This window comes from Plodia interpunctella, chromosome 30 (genome assembly GCF_027563975.2).
Source record: "Plodia interpunctella isolate USDA-ARS_2022_Savannah chromosome 30, ilPloInte3.2, whole genome shotgun sequence".
NCBI lineage: Eukaryota > Metazoa > Arthropoda > Insecta > Lepidoptera > Pyralidae > Plodia > Plodia interpunctella.
This window is the reverse complement of record NC_071323.1, coordinates 926541-945985: the sequence shown is the minus strand read 5'-3', so window position 1 is coordinate 945985 and position 19445 is coordinate 926541. Positions and strand designations below refer to the sequence as shown.

General features: G+C 37.5%; 3 protein-coding genes across 4 annotated transcripts in view; all 3 read right to left on the bottom strand.

The window, feature by feature from the left end:
• LOC128682503 (cilia- and flagella-associated protein 91-like) overlaps positions 1-341 on the bottom strand; it is a 29916-nt gene extending 29575 nt beyond the window's left edge. The window contains exon 1 of the mRNA XM_053767222.1: positions 208-341. Within this exon, the coding sequence (XP_053623197.1) occupies positions 208-283 (76 nt within the window). The 5' untranslated portion in view covers positions 284-341. The remainder of the gene's footprint in view (positions 1-207) is intronic.
• Positions 342-1046: 705 nt separating this feature from the next.
• Positions 1047-10934, bottom strand: LOC128682505 (uncharacterized). 2 transcript variants are annotated; one of them, XM_053767225.2, is made up of 12 exons: positions 10649-10933; positions 10078-10161; positions 9295-9445; positions 8078-8226; positions 6866-7003; positions 5484-5591; positions 5092-5236; positions 3835-3983; positions 3075-3152; positions 2305-2418; positions 1758-1848; positions 1047-1253 (listed from the first exon to the last, which is right to left on the bottom strand). In XM_053767225.2, the coding sequence occupies exons 1-12, from the start codon at positions 10691-10693 to the stop codon at positions 1081-1083; spliced, it is 1425 nt and encodes a 474-aa protein (XP_053623200.1). In that variant the 5' UTR covers positions 10694-10933; the 3' UTR covers positions 1047-1080. The 2 variants fall into 2 exon arrangements, with proteins under 2 accessions (XP_053623200.1, XP_053623201.1); XM_053767226.2 differs by lacking the exon at positions 5484-5591 and having other exon boundaries at positions 10649-10934.
• A 2264-nt stretch (positions 10935-13198) lies between these two features.
• Positions 13199-19321, bottom strand: Vps50 (Vacuolar protein sorting 50). The gene is made up of 4 exons (XM_053767223.2): positions 19036-19321; positions 18405-18504; positions 18002-18142; positions 13199-17322 (listed from the first exon to the last, which is right to left on the bottom strand). The coding sequence occupies exons 2-4, from the start codon at positions 18495-18497 to the stop codon at positions 14821-14823; spliced, it is 2736 nt and encodes a 911-aa protein (XP_053623198.1). The 5' UTR covers positions 18498-18504; positions 19036-19321; the 3' UTR covers positions 13199-14820.
• Between the last annotated feature and the right edge of the window lie 124 nt (positions 19322-19445).

Below are 19445 nucleotides of genomic sequence, written 5' to 3'. Positions count from 1 at the left end.
TCAAATCATTTATTCAGAAATTTGGCCGTCACAGGCACTTTTTCACGTCATATTCTAAATTAAATGATGTTTACCAAAGCTACAAACTACACGCTGGTAACCAGCGATCTTATCAAATAAAAAGCTCTCAAACTAAGCAATGTTCGTTCGTTCACGGCATATAAGTTCGGGGATACTGTGTAGCGTTAAATTCAGCATTAAACTTACCATATAAATAATCGTGCACTCTAATCTTCGCCGCATTATGCTTTTTGGGCCGTTGGTACAATGTGTCGTTACTCATTTTAATATCATACAATTAAAAACAATACATGAATATCACAGCGTGAAATAATGTCAGTTTTGACGTGATAAACTTTATTGAATAAACAAAAACGGTTGCTATGGCTAGATACGACGAGACGGTGCCCCCGTGGATTTAGTAAGTACTTCGTAGTACCTACTAATTCCATGGGTGCCTCATCTCCAAAGCAGGCCGCAGCGCGGGCACACCAGCGCAACATGCTACACGCAACGTATATTTACGTCGTAATAATTGCGCTACAATTTAGTCTGCTGCAAATGTATTGTAAACGTAAAGTCTAAAAAGGCGAGTACTGCGTAATTATTTTGTCACTGATAAATAATAACAACAAATAGGTACCTTTGAAATCTATTTAAATTATTGTTAGTACTGTTATATCGTCTATGTTGCTGCTTATCTTATCTCTATGGTGATGGTTACCACATGGAATTAGGTAGTAGCTACCTACTTCCATCGTCATAAAAAAAAAACATTGCGTTTGTGACAGTCAAATGACATATGTCAGACTGACGACCAAAAAGAGCGCCAAAATCATAGACCAAAATGCACAATAACCTCTCTCGTCGTTTTAAATGAAAGCTAACAAAAAATTTATACTAAACGAAGTATTACGAATCAATTGATTATAATAAGGCAGTTTTAATTGCGATAACCGCTTGCGTTCAAACATTGCAATAATATCACAATTATGTAACTTTATTTTGTTGTTTTGTACCAAGTAAAACGCAATAAAACCACCAAACACACTTAAAAATATATATTTATGATAGTGAACATTATGTGGCGTTGAGCATATCATCTATATCAGCCAGCGCCGCCGACGCCCGCTGCAGCCGCTGAGCCTGGCTGCGGGCGCGGCGCCCGGCGTTGGCTGCGGCCGCACTGAGCCGCGACAGCCGCACAGACAGCTGCTGCTTCTCAGCTGTTAGCAGCGTGAGCGCCTTGTCTCCTGAAACAGTGTTCATTATATTAATATTTATTTATTTACGACTCTTACAACTATTTTTACAAGACTGGCCTAATTTACCTGTTTTTATTATTCAAGTGATCAAAGCGAGCGAGGTCTAAAAATGTTCTTGGGGTAAAAAAATATATTTTTTTATATATAATAACTTTCGAACGTTAGTCTGGTTTTGATGAAATTTAAAAGGTATTTAGGATCTGCCAATAGAATTTTTAAATTCGCGGGGAAATAAAATCGGTTAGGTAAGCCATTTTTGAAATATTTACAATTTTGTAAAAAGTCATCAAAAATTTATTGTGTTCGTGAGGACTAGTTCGCGGCGAACAACTAGTTATTTTAATTTAATTCTATATAATTATCAGTGTCGAGTTGCTAAGAAAATCACCTGTTGATGAACAAAGACAGACGGACACACTTAGGCCAGCAGTCAAACTGATAACACCCCTCTTCCTAGCGTCGGCGGTAAAAAAACTAGTGTATTATGCTCACCTAACAAAGGCAGGTAGTCGCTGGCACGCTCAGTTCGGATGTCCAGAGAAAACCAGTCACTATGGTCATCGCACTCCGGAGATGGGACATCCTGCAGGTAATATTCTATTTTTATTTTATTAAAGAAACCATATATGCGTATATACACACATAAAATACAGTTAAATTCTTATTCTATATTTAATATACATATATTTTTATGTGACGACCACGGTGGTGCAGTGGTAAAATGCTTGCCTCTGAACCGAGAGGTCCCGGGTTGATCCCCGGTCGGGTCATGATGGAAAATGATCTTTTTTGATTGGCCATCATTGAGTTAGTATCCCGTAACACAAGTCTCGAACTTACTTTGGGGCCAGCTCAATCTGTGTGATTTGTCCTAATATTTTTATAATATATTTATATATATACATACTTAATTCTCTGATTAGGCTTGGAATACTTTTTCTTTGTTTTGTCCCTCTCTATCTTTTCAGCATTTGACTTTGACGAGACAATACAAAAATTAACTATTTTCTAAAATTTGAATACAAGAAGATACACTCACATCATACATAGCATCGCTGTCAGTCTGACTGTCCATATCTGATGGCATGTCTTCATCCATCTGTTCCGGTCTACGCAGCTGTTGGTCCGAATCCACATCGGAATTGGTAAAGTCCTGAAATCAAATGTTTTATGATATTATCCATACTTCCATAGACTGAAAAAAAAATGTGTCTTGAATGCAAAATGTCCTTTTCTCAAAATGTACTTGGAAGTCCTTGAAAGCACTTTCTCAAAATGTACCGACTCATAATGTCCTTTTCTTGAAATGTCCTCTCTAAATATGTCCTTTCTCACAATGTCCTTTTCTCGAAATGTCCTTTTTCAAAAGGTCCTTTTCTCGAAATGTCCTTTCCCAAAATGTCATTTTTCATAATGTCATTACTCAAAATGTCCTTTCTCATAATGGAATTTCTTAAAATGTCCTTTCTCATAATGCCCTTTTCTGGAAATGTCCTTTCTCAAAATGTCCTTTCTCATAAGGTCCTTTCTCATAATGTCCTTTTCTCGAAATGTCCCTTCCCAAAATGTCATTTCTTATAATGTCCTTTCTCATAATGTCCTTTCTCATAATGTCATTTCTCATAATGTCATTTCTCATAATGTCATTTCTCATAATGTCATTTCTCATAATGTCATTTGTCATAATGTCCTTTCTCATAATGCCCTTTGTATGAGAAAAGTATTTAATTATTATATGAGAACATTACATTTTGTGAAAAGGAAATATATTACGAGAATGCGAGATACTAAGTACTATTTTAAACTTACATCGTCCAGATCGAAGTCGTCTCCTTCCATAAAGTCCTCATCTTTGATGATCTCGTCATGTGCAGGAGGTGGCTTGTTCTGGAAAATCAATAAATATATGTGGCCGTCCAATTGAAAAGGGACCTTATGGCGGCTGGCACTTAGGTCTTTATTGCCGTTGTTCGAATACAAAACAACGGCAATGATGGCGTGAGTGCCGGGCGCCGTAAGGACCCTTTTGATTTGGACGGCCACATATCTCTGCACACAACACTGTTTGAATGAGTTTCTTTCGGCTTTTCTTCTCAGCAGTGGTCGTTCCGAAATGCTAGTAATTTGTAGCTTTGGTAAATATTATTTAATTTAGAATATGAAAAGTGAAAGTGTCTGTGAAGGCCTAATTTCTGAATAAACGATTTGATTTTGCTTAATACGATAATATGGCACAAACCTATTAATATAACTATCGACCGACCAAAGACGAAGACAATTATATGTATAGACGACGGACAAGTGTAACCAAATGAGAAATCTCATACAAGACGACTCTTGGACGAGTTTACGCCCAGACGTAAATGAATTTCCTGGCGTAAACTGGGCGTAAACGTTCATTCCCGACGTATACCCATCTTATAGACGTATTTACGCCCGGGCGTAAATAAACTTCCCGGCGTAAATGGGCGTAAACGTTTATTCCCAACGGATATCCATCTTATAGACGTATTTACGCCAAGGCGTAAACCAATTTTCCCGGCGTAAACTCATCTGGTCCTTCGCTTACCTCTGTCTTCTTGATGGGGGTTTTGTTAAAATGGCCATTAGACCTAATTGATGGCCCGTGGTTGACTCGCGCTATAGTTTTGATTATTGGTTTTGAAGGCTGACTGGTTTTAACCAAACGTTTGGGCGTAAACTTTTTTGTCGTAGGTTCTGAAAAAAAAAAATTATATGTTACAAAAAGATTTTTGGCAAGAGATAAAAAGAATATACAAGGGTGGTTCGCAGAGCGTTGCGACCGCTGCGCCCGCACGGTCGTTACGATCCGTCAATTTTCTTGAGGAAGGAACCATTTCCGAAATCAATCATTTATAAATTTGACATTACTACAGTACAGAGTAATTAATGTAAAGTCATATAGAAAAACTCATTCTTGTCTTTGTTAAAATTTAAAAAATTGTATTCACAGCGCGACCGCATCGGTCGAAACGCTCTGCGAACCACCCACAAGCACAAGTGCGAGTCAGACTGAAAAGTTGTCATTTTATTAATGTTACATTACAACAAACATAGCTTTCTTCGCGAACATTTTATCAAGTTGTGACGTCACTTGTTCGTATGGGCCGTTTGAACGAGACCAAAACTGTGTTGACGTCTTTTCCGTGTCATTTGGTATGGGGCGTTTGGATGAATCCAAAAATGTGTTGACGTCTGTTCCGTGTCATTTGGTATGGGGCGTTTGGATGAATCCAAAAATGTGTTGACGTCTGTTCCGTGTCATTTGGTATGGAGCGTTTGGATGAATCCAAAAATGTGTTGACGTCTGTTCCGTGTCATTTGGTATGGGGCGTTTGGATGAATCCAAAAATGTGTTGACGTCTGTTCCGTGTCATTTGGTATGGGGCGTTTGGACAAGTCCAAAAATTTATTGACGTCTGTTCCGTGTCATTTGGTATGGAGCGTTTGGCCGACTAAAAAAATGGGTGATTTTATTTTTGTCATATCTTCGAAAACATTGTCGTTATCAGAATAATTCTTTTCACTTGTGTTTCTAATAATATGAGGGCCTTCGAATACTCATCATAACAAAAATTTGTCAACTGATCTATTCAATTAAAATCAAACTATTCATTGCTCTTTACAATGTACAGTAACGTAATTCAGTAACTTCACCTCAGTCATTATGATCAATGCATACCCTGTCGGGCATTGCAATTTAAAATACAAATTGGATTAAAATTAACAATATCCAATTATAAGTCCAATGAATTACAAAATTAAAAATATCAAAATTAAATATCAGCCCTATTACAGTACTTACCGATAGTCGTGTCTCCAATTTTAAGTACTTTCGTCACGGGCTGCCTCTTGGCGTGGTGGGTCGAGGTCGTGGTTTTTTTTACCACACTTTTCGTATTCTTCACCGCGAACATCGAATGCACCGTCTTCGCTGCATCGTCTGTCGACTGAGTGACAAATTTATTTGTTAGACGAATTAAATAAAGCCCCGACTTTCAATATTAATTTCGCTACAACTTTTGAACGGCCGAACCGAATTTGATCAAACATATCTAAGAACCGCTATGTGTATCTGTCTGTCCGTGTACGTGGCACCGGACGCTCATCAACGGGTCAACCGATTTGGATGCGTTTTTTTTTATTTGATAGCTAATTATTACGCGGTGGTTCTTAGATATTTTGGATTGGATTTACACAATCAGTATCGTTGTCCTCTCCATCAAATTCCTCTGGCACCGCTTTGGTGGCCGGTTTCCTAGCCAACGCACTCTTGGCCATTCTCAGTTGTTGCACTGCGGTACCCTAAAACAATCGTTAATGATATTATAAATGCGAAAGTAAGTTTGTTTATCACCTCTTCACGCTCTATCCACTCAACCAATCTTCTTGAAATTTTGCATACATGTAGTTTGAAGTACGGAGAAGGACATAGGGTACCTTTAATCCTGGAAAATTAACGCGGGCGAAGCCGCGAGCAGAAGCTAGTTTGACATATTTTATTTTTAACTAGCTTTAGCTCCCTAGCTTATTTCGTGCGTACGCTCATAACATATTATTGTCGACTAGCTGATGCCCGCGACTTTGTTCGCGTGGGGCCGAACAATTTTAGGTAAGTAGTCAAAATTATTAGAGAAATTTAACTGTACAGACAAAGCGTAACGATACCTAAACAGAAGATGCTCATACGACTGAAACAAATATTTCCTATAGTTTAGCTGGACCATAGTGACTCTTCTTCAGGTGTTCCAGATCTTCGAGTTTTATACCTCAACAGAAAATGTTCATCAAACTGAACAATTTTTGTTAAGGGGTCATTTCTATATTTCCTATAGTTTAGCTGTTCCATCATTGTTCTCCATCAGATGTTCCAGCTTTTATACCCTATATGTTGCCCAGGCTTCATAGCTATATAACAAGTTTCATTAAAATCCGTCCAGTAGTTCCGAAGATTAGCGCGTAAAAACAGACAGACATACAAACAGACAAAGTATTTTTTTTCAAATACTTTCTCTATTACTATGACTCTATCGCCTAATATTATTATGTATTGATATCTCGGGTTCTAAGGAACATAACGCGATGTAACCTATACCAGATATCAAGTAAGATCATATACATATAACTGTGAAAACTGAATCAAATCCCATTGAGTAGTTTTTGTTTGATGCGCGAAAAAACAGACAGAAAAGAATTGCCAAATAAAAAATTTTGTCCTTTATTAGTACTATAAAGACTGTCTGTTCCGCTTTCACGGCTAAACCGCTGGACCGATTATGATGAGATTTGGTACCTGTGCATATACATACATATAGGTAAAGACTATAAAAAATAGATTACTTTGTCACCACTTGCTTCCGGTGAAGGAAAACGTCGTGAGGAAACCCGCACACTGGTGGACAGTTTAGTTCACTAGTGTGTATGCGACTACCTGCCACTAGATGGCGGCAATTAGTCGTAAAATTCACGTCAGATGCCTTTAGGCGACTTGAACAATATACCAACACCAGTGTCAGCATGAATAACACTCGAATGAACTAATTGCTATACTTAATAATATTATAATTAATAATACTTACATTAAATATGAACTCGTCATCACTAGAACCGCTGTCGTCACTCTGTGAATTCTTCAATCCCCGGTTAACGTCATTTTTAACCTTTGTTTTAACCAAAACTTTCTTCTTCGATTTCTCCTCGTTGTCTTCTAGCAGTCTCTGGAAGGAAACAGAATCGTTTTGGTGAAAACATAATAAAGTAACCGCGACACGCGGCTTCGCACCCGTGGGAATTTCGTGATAAAAAGTACCCTATGTGTTATTCCAGGTTATATTTCAAATTCAAATTCAAAATTCTTTATTCAATTTAGGATGATATACATCACTTATTGAAAATGAAAATTACTTAAACTAAGTCTACTGCCGGCTTCCAAAGCGCAGGTGAAGAAGAAGCGGCGCAACAAACTTCACCGCGGCCTTTTCTCCAAGGACGTCAATTAACACATATAGGTCTTATACATATATTAAAAATTAGGAGGACGAATTTACTAAATGAAATGAATTCTACCCGTGTACCAAATTTCATAACAATCCGTCCGGTAGATTTTGCGTGAGATTAATAAACATATACACGTACCTTACACACTTTCGCATTTACGATATTAGTAAGATTATACACATAAAACTTCCTCAGGAACCACACGATCCATTGGTGAAAACCGTACAAAAATCGTCCATCCAGTGATTTTTAGTTTATCGCGTTCATTACATATATTATAACCAAGATGCGCCACATCGATTGACCATCCAACGCACGAGGCGCACAAACTGAGACTCACAAGTGGAAAAAAAATGGTCAGAATCACAAAATGTCTGAAAAATCTAACACGACAAATAGGACATTTCGTGTTTGTCCACCTGTTCCTTCACAGTGGTGTCTATGCTCTCATTCTCCAGATCGAAGATCTGTTCTATATTCTCTCTCTTAGATATAGACTCTCGTCTATGCCGCGAGGGAATAAATAAATATATTAGGACAAATCACACAGATTGAGCTAGCCCCAAAGTAAGTTCCAGACTTGTGTTATGGGATACTAACTCAACGATACTATATTTTATAACAAATACATATATAGATAAACATCCAAGACCGGGGTCAGAAAAATATCATTTTCCATCATGACCCGACCGGGGATCGAACCCGAGACCTCTTGGTTCGGAGGCAAGCACTTTACCACTGCGCCACTGCGTCATACGGGCATAGATTAACTAGAGTCGTGTCATGAGACTCACCAGTAGGTCATCAGTGTCGTTGCCATCAGACTTCCCCGGTTCTACCTGTTCCTTCACAGCGGTGTCTCCGCTGTCATTATCCAAATTGTTCAAAGTCTGCTCTATGCTTTCCGCTGGCTCTTTGGATTCTGTGTTCTCTTGGCTTGTCTCTGAAAAATAGATTAATTGTTGAACAAGTGAGCGAGGTCTACAAATCAACTTGGGGCAAAAATACATTTTTGGTATTTATGAATGTTTGTAACGCGATAACTTTCAAACAGTTGGTCTGATTTTGATGACATTTAAAAGGTATGTAATGATCTGTCAATAGATTTTTTTAAGTTAGTGGCGCATCAAAATCAGTTAAGTCCTTTTTTTGAATATTCACATTTTGTAAAAGCTCATCAAAAATGTATTGTGTTCGCGAGATCTAAGTATTAGGAGTAAAGCTGTAACTGAGTGGTACCCCAGAACTAGAAAACGGAGCGTAGGACATCCGGCGGCTAGATGGCTCGACGATGTAAAAGGAAATTGCTGGCAACAACTGGATAGGGATGGCTCAGGACAGAGACGGTCACGGAGGGCTGCAGATGATGATGTTCGCGGGGAACAACTAGTGTATGCATTTTATTATTGTAACAAGCTTTCATTTTAATATGAAACCTATGTATCGTGGGGTGGAATCTTACAACCCAATTTTGAAGCAGATATCTTCATTCCGATTGAGCTGAAATTTTGTATACACATTTAATTTGGATGATAACATATTATTCATCTATACTATTATTATAAAGAGGTAAGCGTTTGTGAGTTTGTATATTTGAGGCAGGTAATCTCTGAAACTACCGAACTGATTTAAAAAATTATTTCACCATTAGAAAGGTGCATCATCCAAAATTGCTATAGGCTATATTCTATCTCAAAATTCCCAAGGGAGCGAAGCCCCGGGCAACATCTAGTATAAGCATGACTTGATGGTGCACTCGAGGATTGGACTCTCCTGAAGAGGGAACTCCTCGACTGTTCACTGCGCGAACGTGATTTTCACCACGTATTGCATTCAATGTGTGAAAATAAACGATTAAGAAATCAGACCTTCATAGGCGGATTTCCACATATCATTTTAAGTTAAATGTATATTTCTCAAAGCTACAAACTACGTTTTTTTTACGCTGATCCCCGGGCTTCGCGGCTTCACAACCACGGACGCAACCGGGGACATGCAGAGATGAGAGTACCTGGCTCTTGGGTCACATCAGCATGGCTTGACTGCGCTGTGTCCTGACTGTCCATCGAATGCTCAGCGCTGAGCATTGCTTCGTCCAGAAATGTCTCGTCTGCCTCCTCCTGGCTTGTTTCCAGGTTCGAGTCTGTTTTATCTTGATCCACCTGGAATTTGAAGATCTTTTTTAGATCAGCCTATATACAAGTTAATAAAATAAAGAATAACGGCGCCTAGGGCATCGCTCCCATGGGAATTCTGGGATAAAAAGTACCCTATGTGTTATCCAGGTTATATTTAGGATCGCTTTATTTCACATACATTTTTTATCCTAATTTAGCATAAGAGTTTGGCATATATTTTTTTGACATAATATTTTTGCACACTTGTTTTTTGGGATACCTTTTCAATAAGCATAATTATAGTTTAGGCTAATGTAATTTACCATAATTTTGATTTGCATAAAGCTATAGTGTAGCAGTAGGTCAGGGTGCGGCGGGGTGGCCCTTGGGCCACCCATAAGCATTTCTGAAGAGAGATCCAGAGAAAAAAGAAAAAAAAAAAAACATTGTAAGAAACAATAACGGTAAGCCGATCTGGCATGATAGGGACCAACACTGTTCAAATGAGTTTCTTTCGGCATTTCTTCTCAGCAGTGGTCGTTCCGAAATGCCAGTAGTTTGTAGCTTGTGAGAAATAACTATAAATATAAAGATTGACGAGAAAAAGTGCCTGTGAAGGTCTAATTTCTGAATAAATGATTTGAATTTGAATTTGAATTTGATCACAATTCACTCACCTCACGATTGTCATCATCCGTGAGCATGTCCTCGCTCAGCCACTCTTCCTGACCATCATCATTGGTTTCGTTTTTGGGATCCATCTAAAATATTTTTATTTTATTTATTGGCACACAAAACAGTTTCACAACATAACATGTTAGGCTTAAATAGTACAATGGCTGGTTGAAAAACCAAGAATTAAGCGCGCACAGCATGATTTAATTGACAAAGAGAACTATATACTTTTAATATTGTCAATTATTAATAATTGTCCCAAAAATATAATAAATTGTCTATGTTTGGTTGGATCCAAATGAACATGTTTGTAAGTTAATCCCAATAAATATTATAAATGCGAAAGTAAATTTGTTTTTATTTGTTGTACCTCTTCACGCTCTACCTACTCAACCAATATTCTTGAAATTTTGCATACTAGAGTGATAAAATTTTCGTTTCTGAAGATGTATATCGCTCGAAGTTTCTGAAGATGTATATCTTCACAAACTTCCACATTTGTAATATTGGTAGGATTGTTTACGACTACATACGCACAGTAGCCTTACCTACCGTGGAAAAAATATTTCTCACCTCTATTTGGGGCATTTTCGCTGGAGGCTCCTCAACGTCACACATTATAAAAATAATTTACTAAGGTACATATATTTTCTTCACACGGTATTAAACCAAAAAGCCACAAGTTAGTTTGACATTAAGCAGGGCATTATATATTTTAGGTATCGATTTATAAACTATCTGTAACTATACCGTAATATATGATTATTATGGTTGTATTTAAGTATTCTTTAAAATTTCAGGTACCTAGGTACATAGCTACTTGTTAAGAATGATTGAATGAAAATCACTGACAGACAATTCCTTGACAATTCTCTTTTTTTTCTTTTCTTTGTAACAATCAAACTTCTTCAATAGGTAGAGCTTATTATTGCCAGTGTTGAAATACATTGTTATTTTTTATTTTTTCATTACATTGTATATTGTTATACATATGAATTATTATAACAAAATTAAAAATTATGAATAAAATAATAAAAAACTGTAAAATAAAAATTAGGAGATCATGTTCAATGAGATGTGATCAAGTTGTCGGGAGGATCCATGCGTGTTTATCAGTCAAATAGGCGTTAATTATGTAATACGCTTTATCCATTAAATTTTTCTTAACATAAGTTTTAAAATTGTTCATTGGCAGATTAATAGCCTCTGCAGGGAGTTTATTGAATAATTTTACACTTTGACCCACGAAAGACCGCCGAACCTTTTAAGCCTGAATCTGTTCATACAAAGTTTGTGCTTATTTCTAGTGTTTACACTATTTACTTCGTTTAATTTTTTATATAAATGTAAATTTGATTTGACAAGAATAAGCACATCAAAGATATACTGACATACAACAGTGAGGATGTTAATTGATTTGAAGAGTTCTTGAAGAGAATCTCGAGGTTTTAACCCATAAATAAAACGGATAGCTCTTTTCTGTAATATAAAAATGTTTCCTATCTCAGCTGCATTACCCCAAACTAATAGTCCGTAGGACATAAATGCTATGAAAGTAGCTGAAATACACAAGTCTAGCTGTATCTATGTTCGTACACTGTCTGATCCTTCTCACTGCAAAAGCTGCCGTACTAAGTACTAAGTTGGGCGGTGTTGAATGATGAGGGCAATAAATACATATACATAATATTTTTGTTTTATAGTATCCATGGAATTAGTACTTACTCCGTACCGTAGGACTTACTAAATCCATGATAGTATCATATGAAGGGTAAATAAATAAATATAATATAAATATATTAGGACTAATCACACAGATTGAGCTAGCCTCAAAGTAAGTTCGAGACTTGTGTTTATGGGAAACTAACTCAACGATACTATATTTTATAACAAATACATATATAGATAAACATCCAAGACCCGGGCCAATCAGAAAAATATCATTTTCTATCATGACCCGACCGGGAATCGAACCCGGGACCTCTCGGTTCAGTGGCAAGAACTTTACCACCAAGGTCGTCGAAAAAATCGAATGTTAAACATAAATATCATGACACTTTGTTTTGTACATACAGAAGATGATCAATATAACCTTCTTCACTAAGAACACCGATTCTTTGTAAATAAGTAACAATACCAATCTTAGGTATTACGAAGTACTTACTAAATCCATGTTTTAACCATCTACCAAGGATCGTAGCGTCATGAAAATTGGCGGCTGTATGTGTAGTTCTGATGACAACACAATAACATGGCGTTGTCGAACTGATCTGATGATGGAGCCGGAAGATATGACCTGGAACTTCATGATGGAACATCGTATCATAGCGGTGTTTGGACTTGTTAGAAAAGCCTTGTAATGAACTTTGACCACGATTAGGTTTCATGAAGCCGGATAGGCACCGGCAATGGCATTCAGTGATGGAATATCGTATTTGCCTTTTACGTGCACTTATAAAAGCGTGTTTTTCTAGCGTTAAAATATTAATTTATTATGTATGCCTTTTTAAAGGGAACAATACATTTTCCATGATATAAAATGTTAAATCTTAATTCGTTCCTGAATGGAAACATACACACACACACACACACACACACACACACACACACACACACACACACACACACACACACACACACACACACACACACACACACACACACACACACACACACACACACACACACACACACACACACACACACACACACACGCGCGCGCGTTCTTTTTAGACAGCGTAGACGTTAGTGACGCGCTACGTGTTGGCGTATTCCGTGGCTTCCAAGGTACATATGTGGGTGAATTTCACGAGCGTTTCGAACTCCGCCGCGGGCTCTCATTAGTTTTTATTAAATTATACCGTACACAGTAATCAATTTAATTGTCCTATTTTATAAATAAGTAAAGTACTTGTACAATGTTAATTTTATAAATGTTTAATTTAGAACAAATGATACTTTATTAAACATGTGCGACAGTAATGAAACGCTACACGGCGCGTTCAAACGCTCGTGAAATTCACCGAGGTACATTCTAATTTAGTTTTTTTTTTCTAAAAGCCGTCGTTTACTAAACAAAGTTACATACATCCTATTTCTTAAGTCGGTTAAAAAGAAAACAACTTTTACTTGTGTTATTGATTTATTTTTAAGATTTTTTAAAATATTTTACAAGTGTATATTACTCAATGGTAAATATAATAGATCTACATTTAGAATATACTAATATAACAACAATAAGGTCTTGTTCGAACGAGGCGATTTTTAAACGCGCGTCAGAATTCCGCGTTGGCATATTTCAGACTAGTTCTCATTAAGCTCAAAATTGTTGCGCGAACTTTTTTGCCACAGACGATTTCTAACGCGCGTCATAAAAACGCCGCGTCCAAAAACGGCTTTGTCTAAGGTCGGCTCCACGTTATCGTCCAACTCAGTCAGACAGCCGACGCGAATGAACGAATATTGGTGTGTTTCTCAGAGCGTTTGGACGGCTGCGCCCGCGCTATCATTACCTACAATTTTTCAAATTTTAACAAAGACAAGAATTAGTTTTTCTATCTGCAGGCCTACAATCAACTTTTACAGAACGATTTCAATGCAACTCAGTTCAATTTAGCCACCTAAAATGAATCGCATTCATACTAAAAATTAAGTCGTTAGTACGAATTTGCAATGCAGTTCAGTTTAGGTCGTAAAGTGGATCGCGTTAAGAGATGATGGTAAGCCCCTGGCTTTAAAATAATTAATCAGTACTGTGAACTGTAAATGTCAATTATATAAATGAATGATTTTGGAAATGATTCCTTCCTCAAGTGACGGATCGTAATGACAGCGATCGACACGCTCTGAGAACTATCCCGCCACAGATCATATCATACATTGGTATTATTTTATGTACATGCTCAGTCTATGAACGACTTTTCGTATGGAAGTAACTTCGAAATCGCGAAAAATCTATTTAATTTTGTACAGAAAAGCAGATTTTTTACGCGATTTCGGAGTTACTCCCGTACTAAAAGTTGTTCAGAATCATGGACTGAGCGTGTAGACAAAATATTGCCAATGTATACAAAGTCACCGTGTATTGGTGACTGCCACAATTTCGTTTCATTATCTTGTATGAGTGAAACGCAAGCTAAAACGACATCTCTAGTCTTCTGTCTACATTTTACAATAGTTGTTTTTAAACGTTCGCCCTTTTAACACATAACTATTATACATCGGGACTTGGTAAGAACCTTTTTTATTTAATGTTGCTGACGTTTCAACTACCGAAACAACGCACGTTGAACAGAAAGAGACAAAACATATTTTTTGCTTAGAGTATTTTTTTTTTAATAACAGGGTTCGCAACTTCTTTACTAAATAATGTAAACATATCAACAACATAATTTTATATTGAATGAATTGGATTTTTCATTATGTTCAGATTCTAAACGTAGCCTATATTTGTACTGCAGGCGAAGCCGCGTAACAACTAGTTCATTATAAATGACCGCTGTTTGGGCCTTGTTCGATCGAGCGTTTTTTCAGTGTTGATAAAGCTATATGTATATATATATTATAAAACATGGACAACTTTGTATCTGTTCGTCACATGTCAGTTTCTACACAGCGTTTTGTAACAATGTTGCATTTTAAACATTGGACGGTATATGGAATGTCGAATCTCACGAAGTATTCCGTCACAAGCGTTTTAAAAACATCACCGTCGACAGCTTTTTAACTCTCGTGCGTACGAGGCCTTAAGCCGCATCTCTGCCTTCTATAATGGCTGCCAATGCTTGCCTATCCCTTTTATTTTCGCACGCCGACGTAACTAACGCTAACAAATGTTTATTCGAATACTCATTTCTTTCTTTCACGAAATCTTCTAGACCTTTACGAGGCAGATAGTAAGCTTTCACGTATCTATCAACATAATCCTGATAAGGTATAGGTTTTAGACCAGATATTTTCTCCAACTTGACGAACAGTTGCCTATAATCCAGCTGCATTAGTCCTCTACCGCCATTAGAACACTTTGTCGCGTTTGAAAACCCTTCCACCAACAGATGAACGATAAACTTCGACACCATAGCCCAAATCGAGTTCAACACCTCGAAATTCAATGACACTTTCGTCGAAACATTCTCCAAACGCAGCGCGAACACTTGAATCCTCCGCGTAACCATATCTACATAAGGCGAATGTTCAACGGCCACATTTTTAACGTCCCATTTGACTTGCGACATGGCTATCAACACCGACCTGGCGTCAAACGCTTTTGAAGCAGAGCACATATAAACTGGTAACCTTAAATCCGTGACCACAGCTAAAGTGTTGTCTCTGAAATGCTCTAAAATCATAAGTTGATGTGGAGCTACTATCATTGCCAAATACGGTTGTAATACATCAAATTGTTTCGCGAGAAATATAACACTCTCGACTCCAACGATTCTTTCGCTTAAACCGTGAAGACTGTCTTCAGTATTCAAATTTAGATGCTGTGGTAATTCTGTATATGGATATGTTTTACCATCACCATCGCCGACATTATTACTAGTGTCTATATTATTTGAGATTCTTTTCAGAAGTGCATTCAACTTTGCTGTGTACAATGTCGTCGAGGCCACGTCTAAATCGGACGCGAAAAAGAGATGGACCGTGTAAAAATAATAATCGAAAAGTTGATTCATAAGCACAACCACTTCAAGAGAAATCTGAGGGAGATACCTACAGATTTGTAGATATTGTCCACAATTCCTAAGAACTGATAGAGTTGTGTTTGTTACTATAACGCTGTCTTTAATCTTAGATGGGCTTTCTATTGGTTTTTCATTGGAATCGATAGAATCTTTATCTAATTCTTCAACGTAATCTCTTTTCAACTCTTCAGGTTCTTCGTCTGTATCATCGCTCACTTCCAGTTCCGGTTCTAGACCGAAAATATCGTCATTTGTTACGTTGTCGTTTCTAAAAATCTCAAAGGGATTGTGATTCGTTTTTTGATTAAAATATTTCGCTATATATACACTGTCGTCTTGAGAAGGAACTGACGAACCACCTTCGGATTGAGCTTTCGATATTAAAGTATCCTTCTTTGGGTTCAAGTGCTTCTTGAACTGTTTGAACTCTTGTAAATTTAACAAATTAAACGTGGACTTAACAGGACACTGTTCCCAACCTTCGTTCTCTAAAAACAATTTCAATTCATCCATACGTGATCTGTGATAATTTTTTATGTATAAAACGCTTTGAGTTTTGACAAAATCTTGCAAAACATCCGATTTATCGCCGCAAAACACTTCGGCTACCTGCGTTAACTTCCTCAAAATACCTAGCATTTGAATGAATTTCTCAAACGGATAATCCTCCAGACCGGAATACTTCAAGAACGTCGACACTTTAGCCTGTACATCATGCCAAATCCTAAACAAACCAGCGTTTAACTTTTGCCTGATGTATTCGCGACTAACATTCTTTTCTATCTCAAAAACGTTGCTGACCGCCGACGAATCCTCCACATCGTGTTTCGTATGCCAATTAACGAGAAGATAGTAACTCTTCATGATCAAAAACAGATTTTCGCACAGATTCAAAAGACACATAGGCGCTTTATTTGATTGTACCATTTGACACATGTCCTGAAATTTCATCTCCAAATTTGCTTGCTCCTTACCTACGTAACGTTTCAATGATTCTAATGACGATTCGTTGACAGCTGAAGAATAATGCATATGGAGTTGTTCCATCGCAGCCTGAGTCTTACCTAACAAATTGAAAGCATCACGTAACTTTCTAAAAACATTTCCATCGAAATCATAACACAATGACGACAATACGGCGTCTAACCTCTCCTCGGTCATATCTAACGTGTCCTGTAGTCTATTATTCAAATCACCAATGCAAGTGTATTCTTTGTGATTGACGGCGTCTTTCCTGCTTTGTAGAATTAATGCAATCGCTTCGTAATATTCTCTTCTGTTCAACAGATTAGCGACATCTTTTTCGACACTACGCAATCGTCTGAGTAAATCTAAGGATTTTAACACGCGTCGGATAATTTCGCGCTTCCTATAATTGGCTAATATGACAAATGTGGACATGGTCAAATGATTCGAAGCGTTACGCAGGGAACACCTTGCCTCTCTACATTTTTGCAATGTTTGAGCGAGATGCGCGCGAATGTTCTCGATTTCGGCGAATTCGCGATCGCAACTGTCGCGCTGCTGCGAGATGAGGTGGAGTGCTTTACCTGATACTACCTGAAAAGAAAATTTGATTCCTTTTTACGAATAAAGGAAAGTCAAGATTTTAAGAATCAAATTAATGAATTATAATATGTTTACTAGCTTTTGCCTGTCGCTTCGTCCGTTCGTTAATTTTCCGAGATGAAAGGTACCGTATGTCCTTCTGCATACTTCAAACTACATGTATGCAAAATTTAAAGAAGATTGGTCGAGTAGATAGAGCGTGAAGAGGAAACAGTAACAGGTTTTGTTGCGCCGCTTCTTCTTCACCTGCGCTTTGGAAGTCGGCGGTAGACTTAGTTTTAGTAATTTTTTTAACGTCAATAAGTGATGTATATCATCCTAAATTGAATAAAGAATTTTGAATTTGAATTTGAACAAACCCAGCTCGATTAGGTGAATTTATGGACTTAGTCATGATGATGCGCCTGCCTGTGTATCGAAAGGTCCCAGGTTCGAATCCTACTCGTACCACATGAGTTAGATCATGACTCATGTTTTCATCGACCACCACTTGCTTCCGGTGAAGGAAAACATCGTGAGGAAACCTGCACACTGGTTGATTATTATCTTGTGTCTGAAAGAGAGAAAGCAATGGCGAACCACTCCATTAATAGTGCCAAGAAAATTGTTGTGTGTTTCATTCCACGTAATTAATCACAGACCAGGACGCTCAACACGACGTCAAGCTCACCTGCTGTTGCCTCTTCAGCTTGGCGAACATGTCCTCGATCGCCGAGCACGAGAGCGGGCTGGGCGCGTGCCGCAGCGCGTGACGCGCCGCGTCGAACTCGTGCGGCGCTGAGAAGTACACGTTGTCTATTTCGCGGAGCACCTGCAGCCACGACAAATCTTTATAGGGCGTATTTCACGAGAGTTTTGAAGTTCCCAAACCTTTACTCCAACTTCGCTCCCTTGGGAACTTTGGAATAAAAAGTACCCTGTGTGTAATTCCAGGTTATATTCTACACGTGTACCAAATTTTATAACAATCCGTCCGGTAGATTTTGCGTGAAAGAGTAATCCTCACAAACTTTCACATTTATAATATCAGTAAGATGTGTTCAAAGCGCAACAATTTAAAAAAGACAAGTAACCTCCAGGTCGGCAGCAGAATGGACAGTGCTGAGCGAGCGCGAGTTGACCCCGGGTGGCCCAGGCCTGTTGTTCACTCCTTCTTCAGCCATCATTGTGCACCTGAAACAGATTCAAAATTCTTTGTTCTACATCACTTATTATTATTGTACATCACTTATTGACGTCAAAAATGTAAAGGTGTCATAACAATATAGATATTTTGTATTGTCTTGTATACAATCATAAGACTGTTTGCAGTTTTATAATATGTATGACATTCAAAGGGTACCTTAAGGAGGGCAGTCACTTGTGACATAAGTTGTATGTGTATCGTATGTCGGATCTATCTGTTTGTATTAATGTGATAAACTCAAAAACTACCCATGTGTCGTTGTACAGTTTTCACCAAAAAATTGGCTGATTCCTGAGGAAGTTTCATGTTTTTAACCGAGTAAATAGAAAAATAATTAGACCAAAGTGCTGTATCAGTGAAAAAATAATTGTCAAAATCATAATTCGTAAAAGAATGAAGGTAATCAAAAACTATAACGGTTTCTGTTAATCATAACTTTTCGAATACACTTATACATACAGTATGACATCTTTATCCTTATACGGGGTAAACAGGGCCAAGAGTTGCGAAATAGTTACCTTTATGAAGCTATCACGACTGGAATAGAATTTAATTTAATAGTTGTATCAATATTTTGCATGAAAACGTCACTGATTGGATCACATCATATAAAACATTTTTGTATGTTTATTCTTCAACACATTTTCAAACTAACCACCTTTATTAACTCATTCAAAAGATAGGTATTATGATTCCCTTTCCACAGTGTCCACTACTTTCGACTCTATCTTACACAAAATATTTTTCTTGATTTATTTTGTTAACTTCGAACAAGCGAGATTTATGTCGACAATATTTCGAGACAAACTGACAACCTGACAATACCAAATATGTTCTGTCAGTGTCAAATAAAAGTCTTTTTTTGTTTTTTCAATCGGCATAGAAATGTAGCAAATGTTTTTGTCTCGATTCGTTTCCAGTTTCTGAA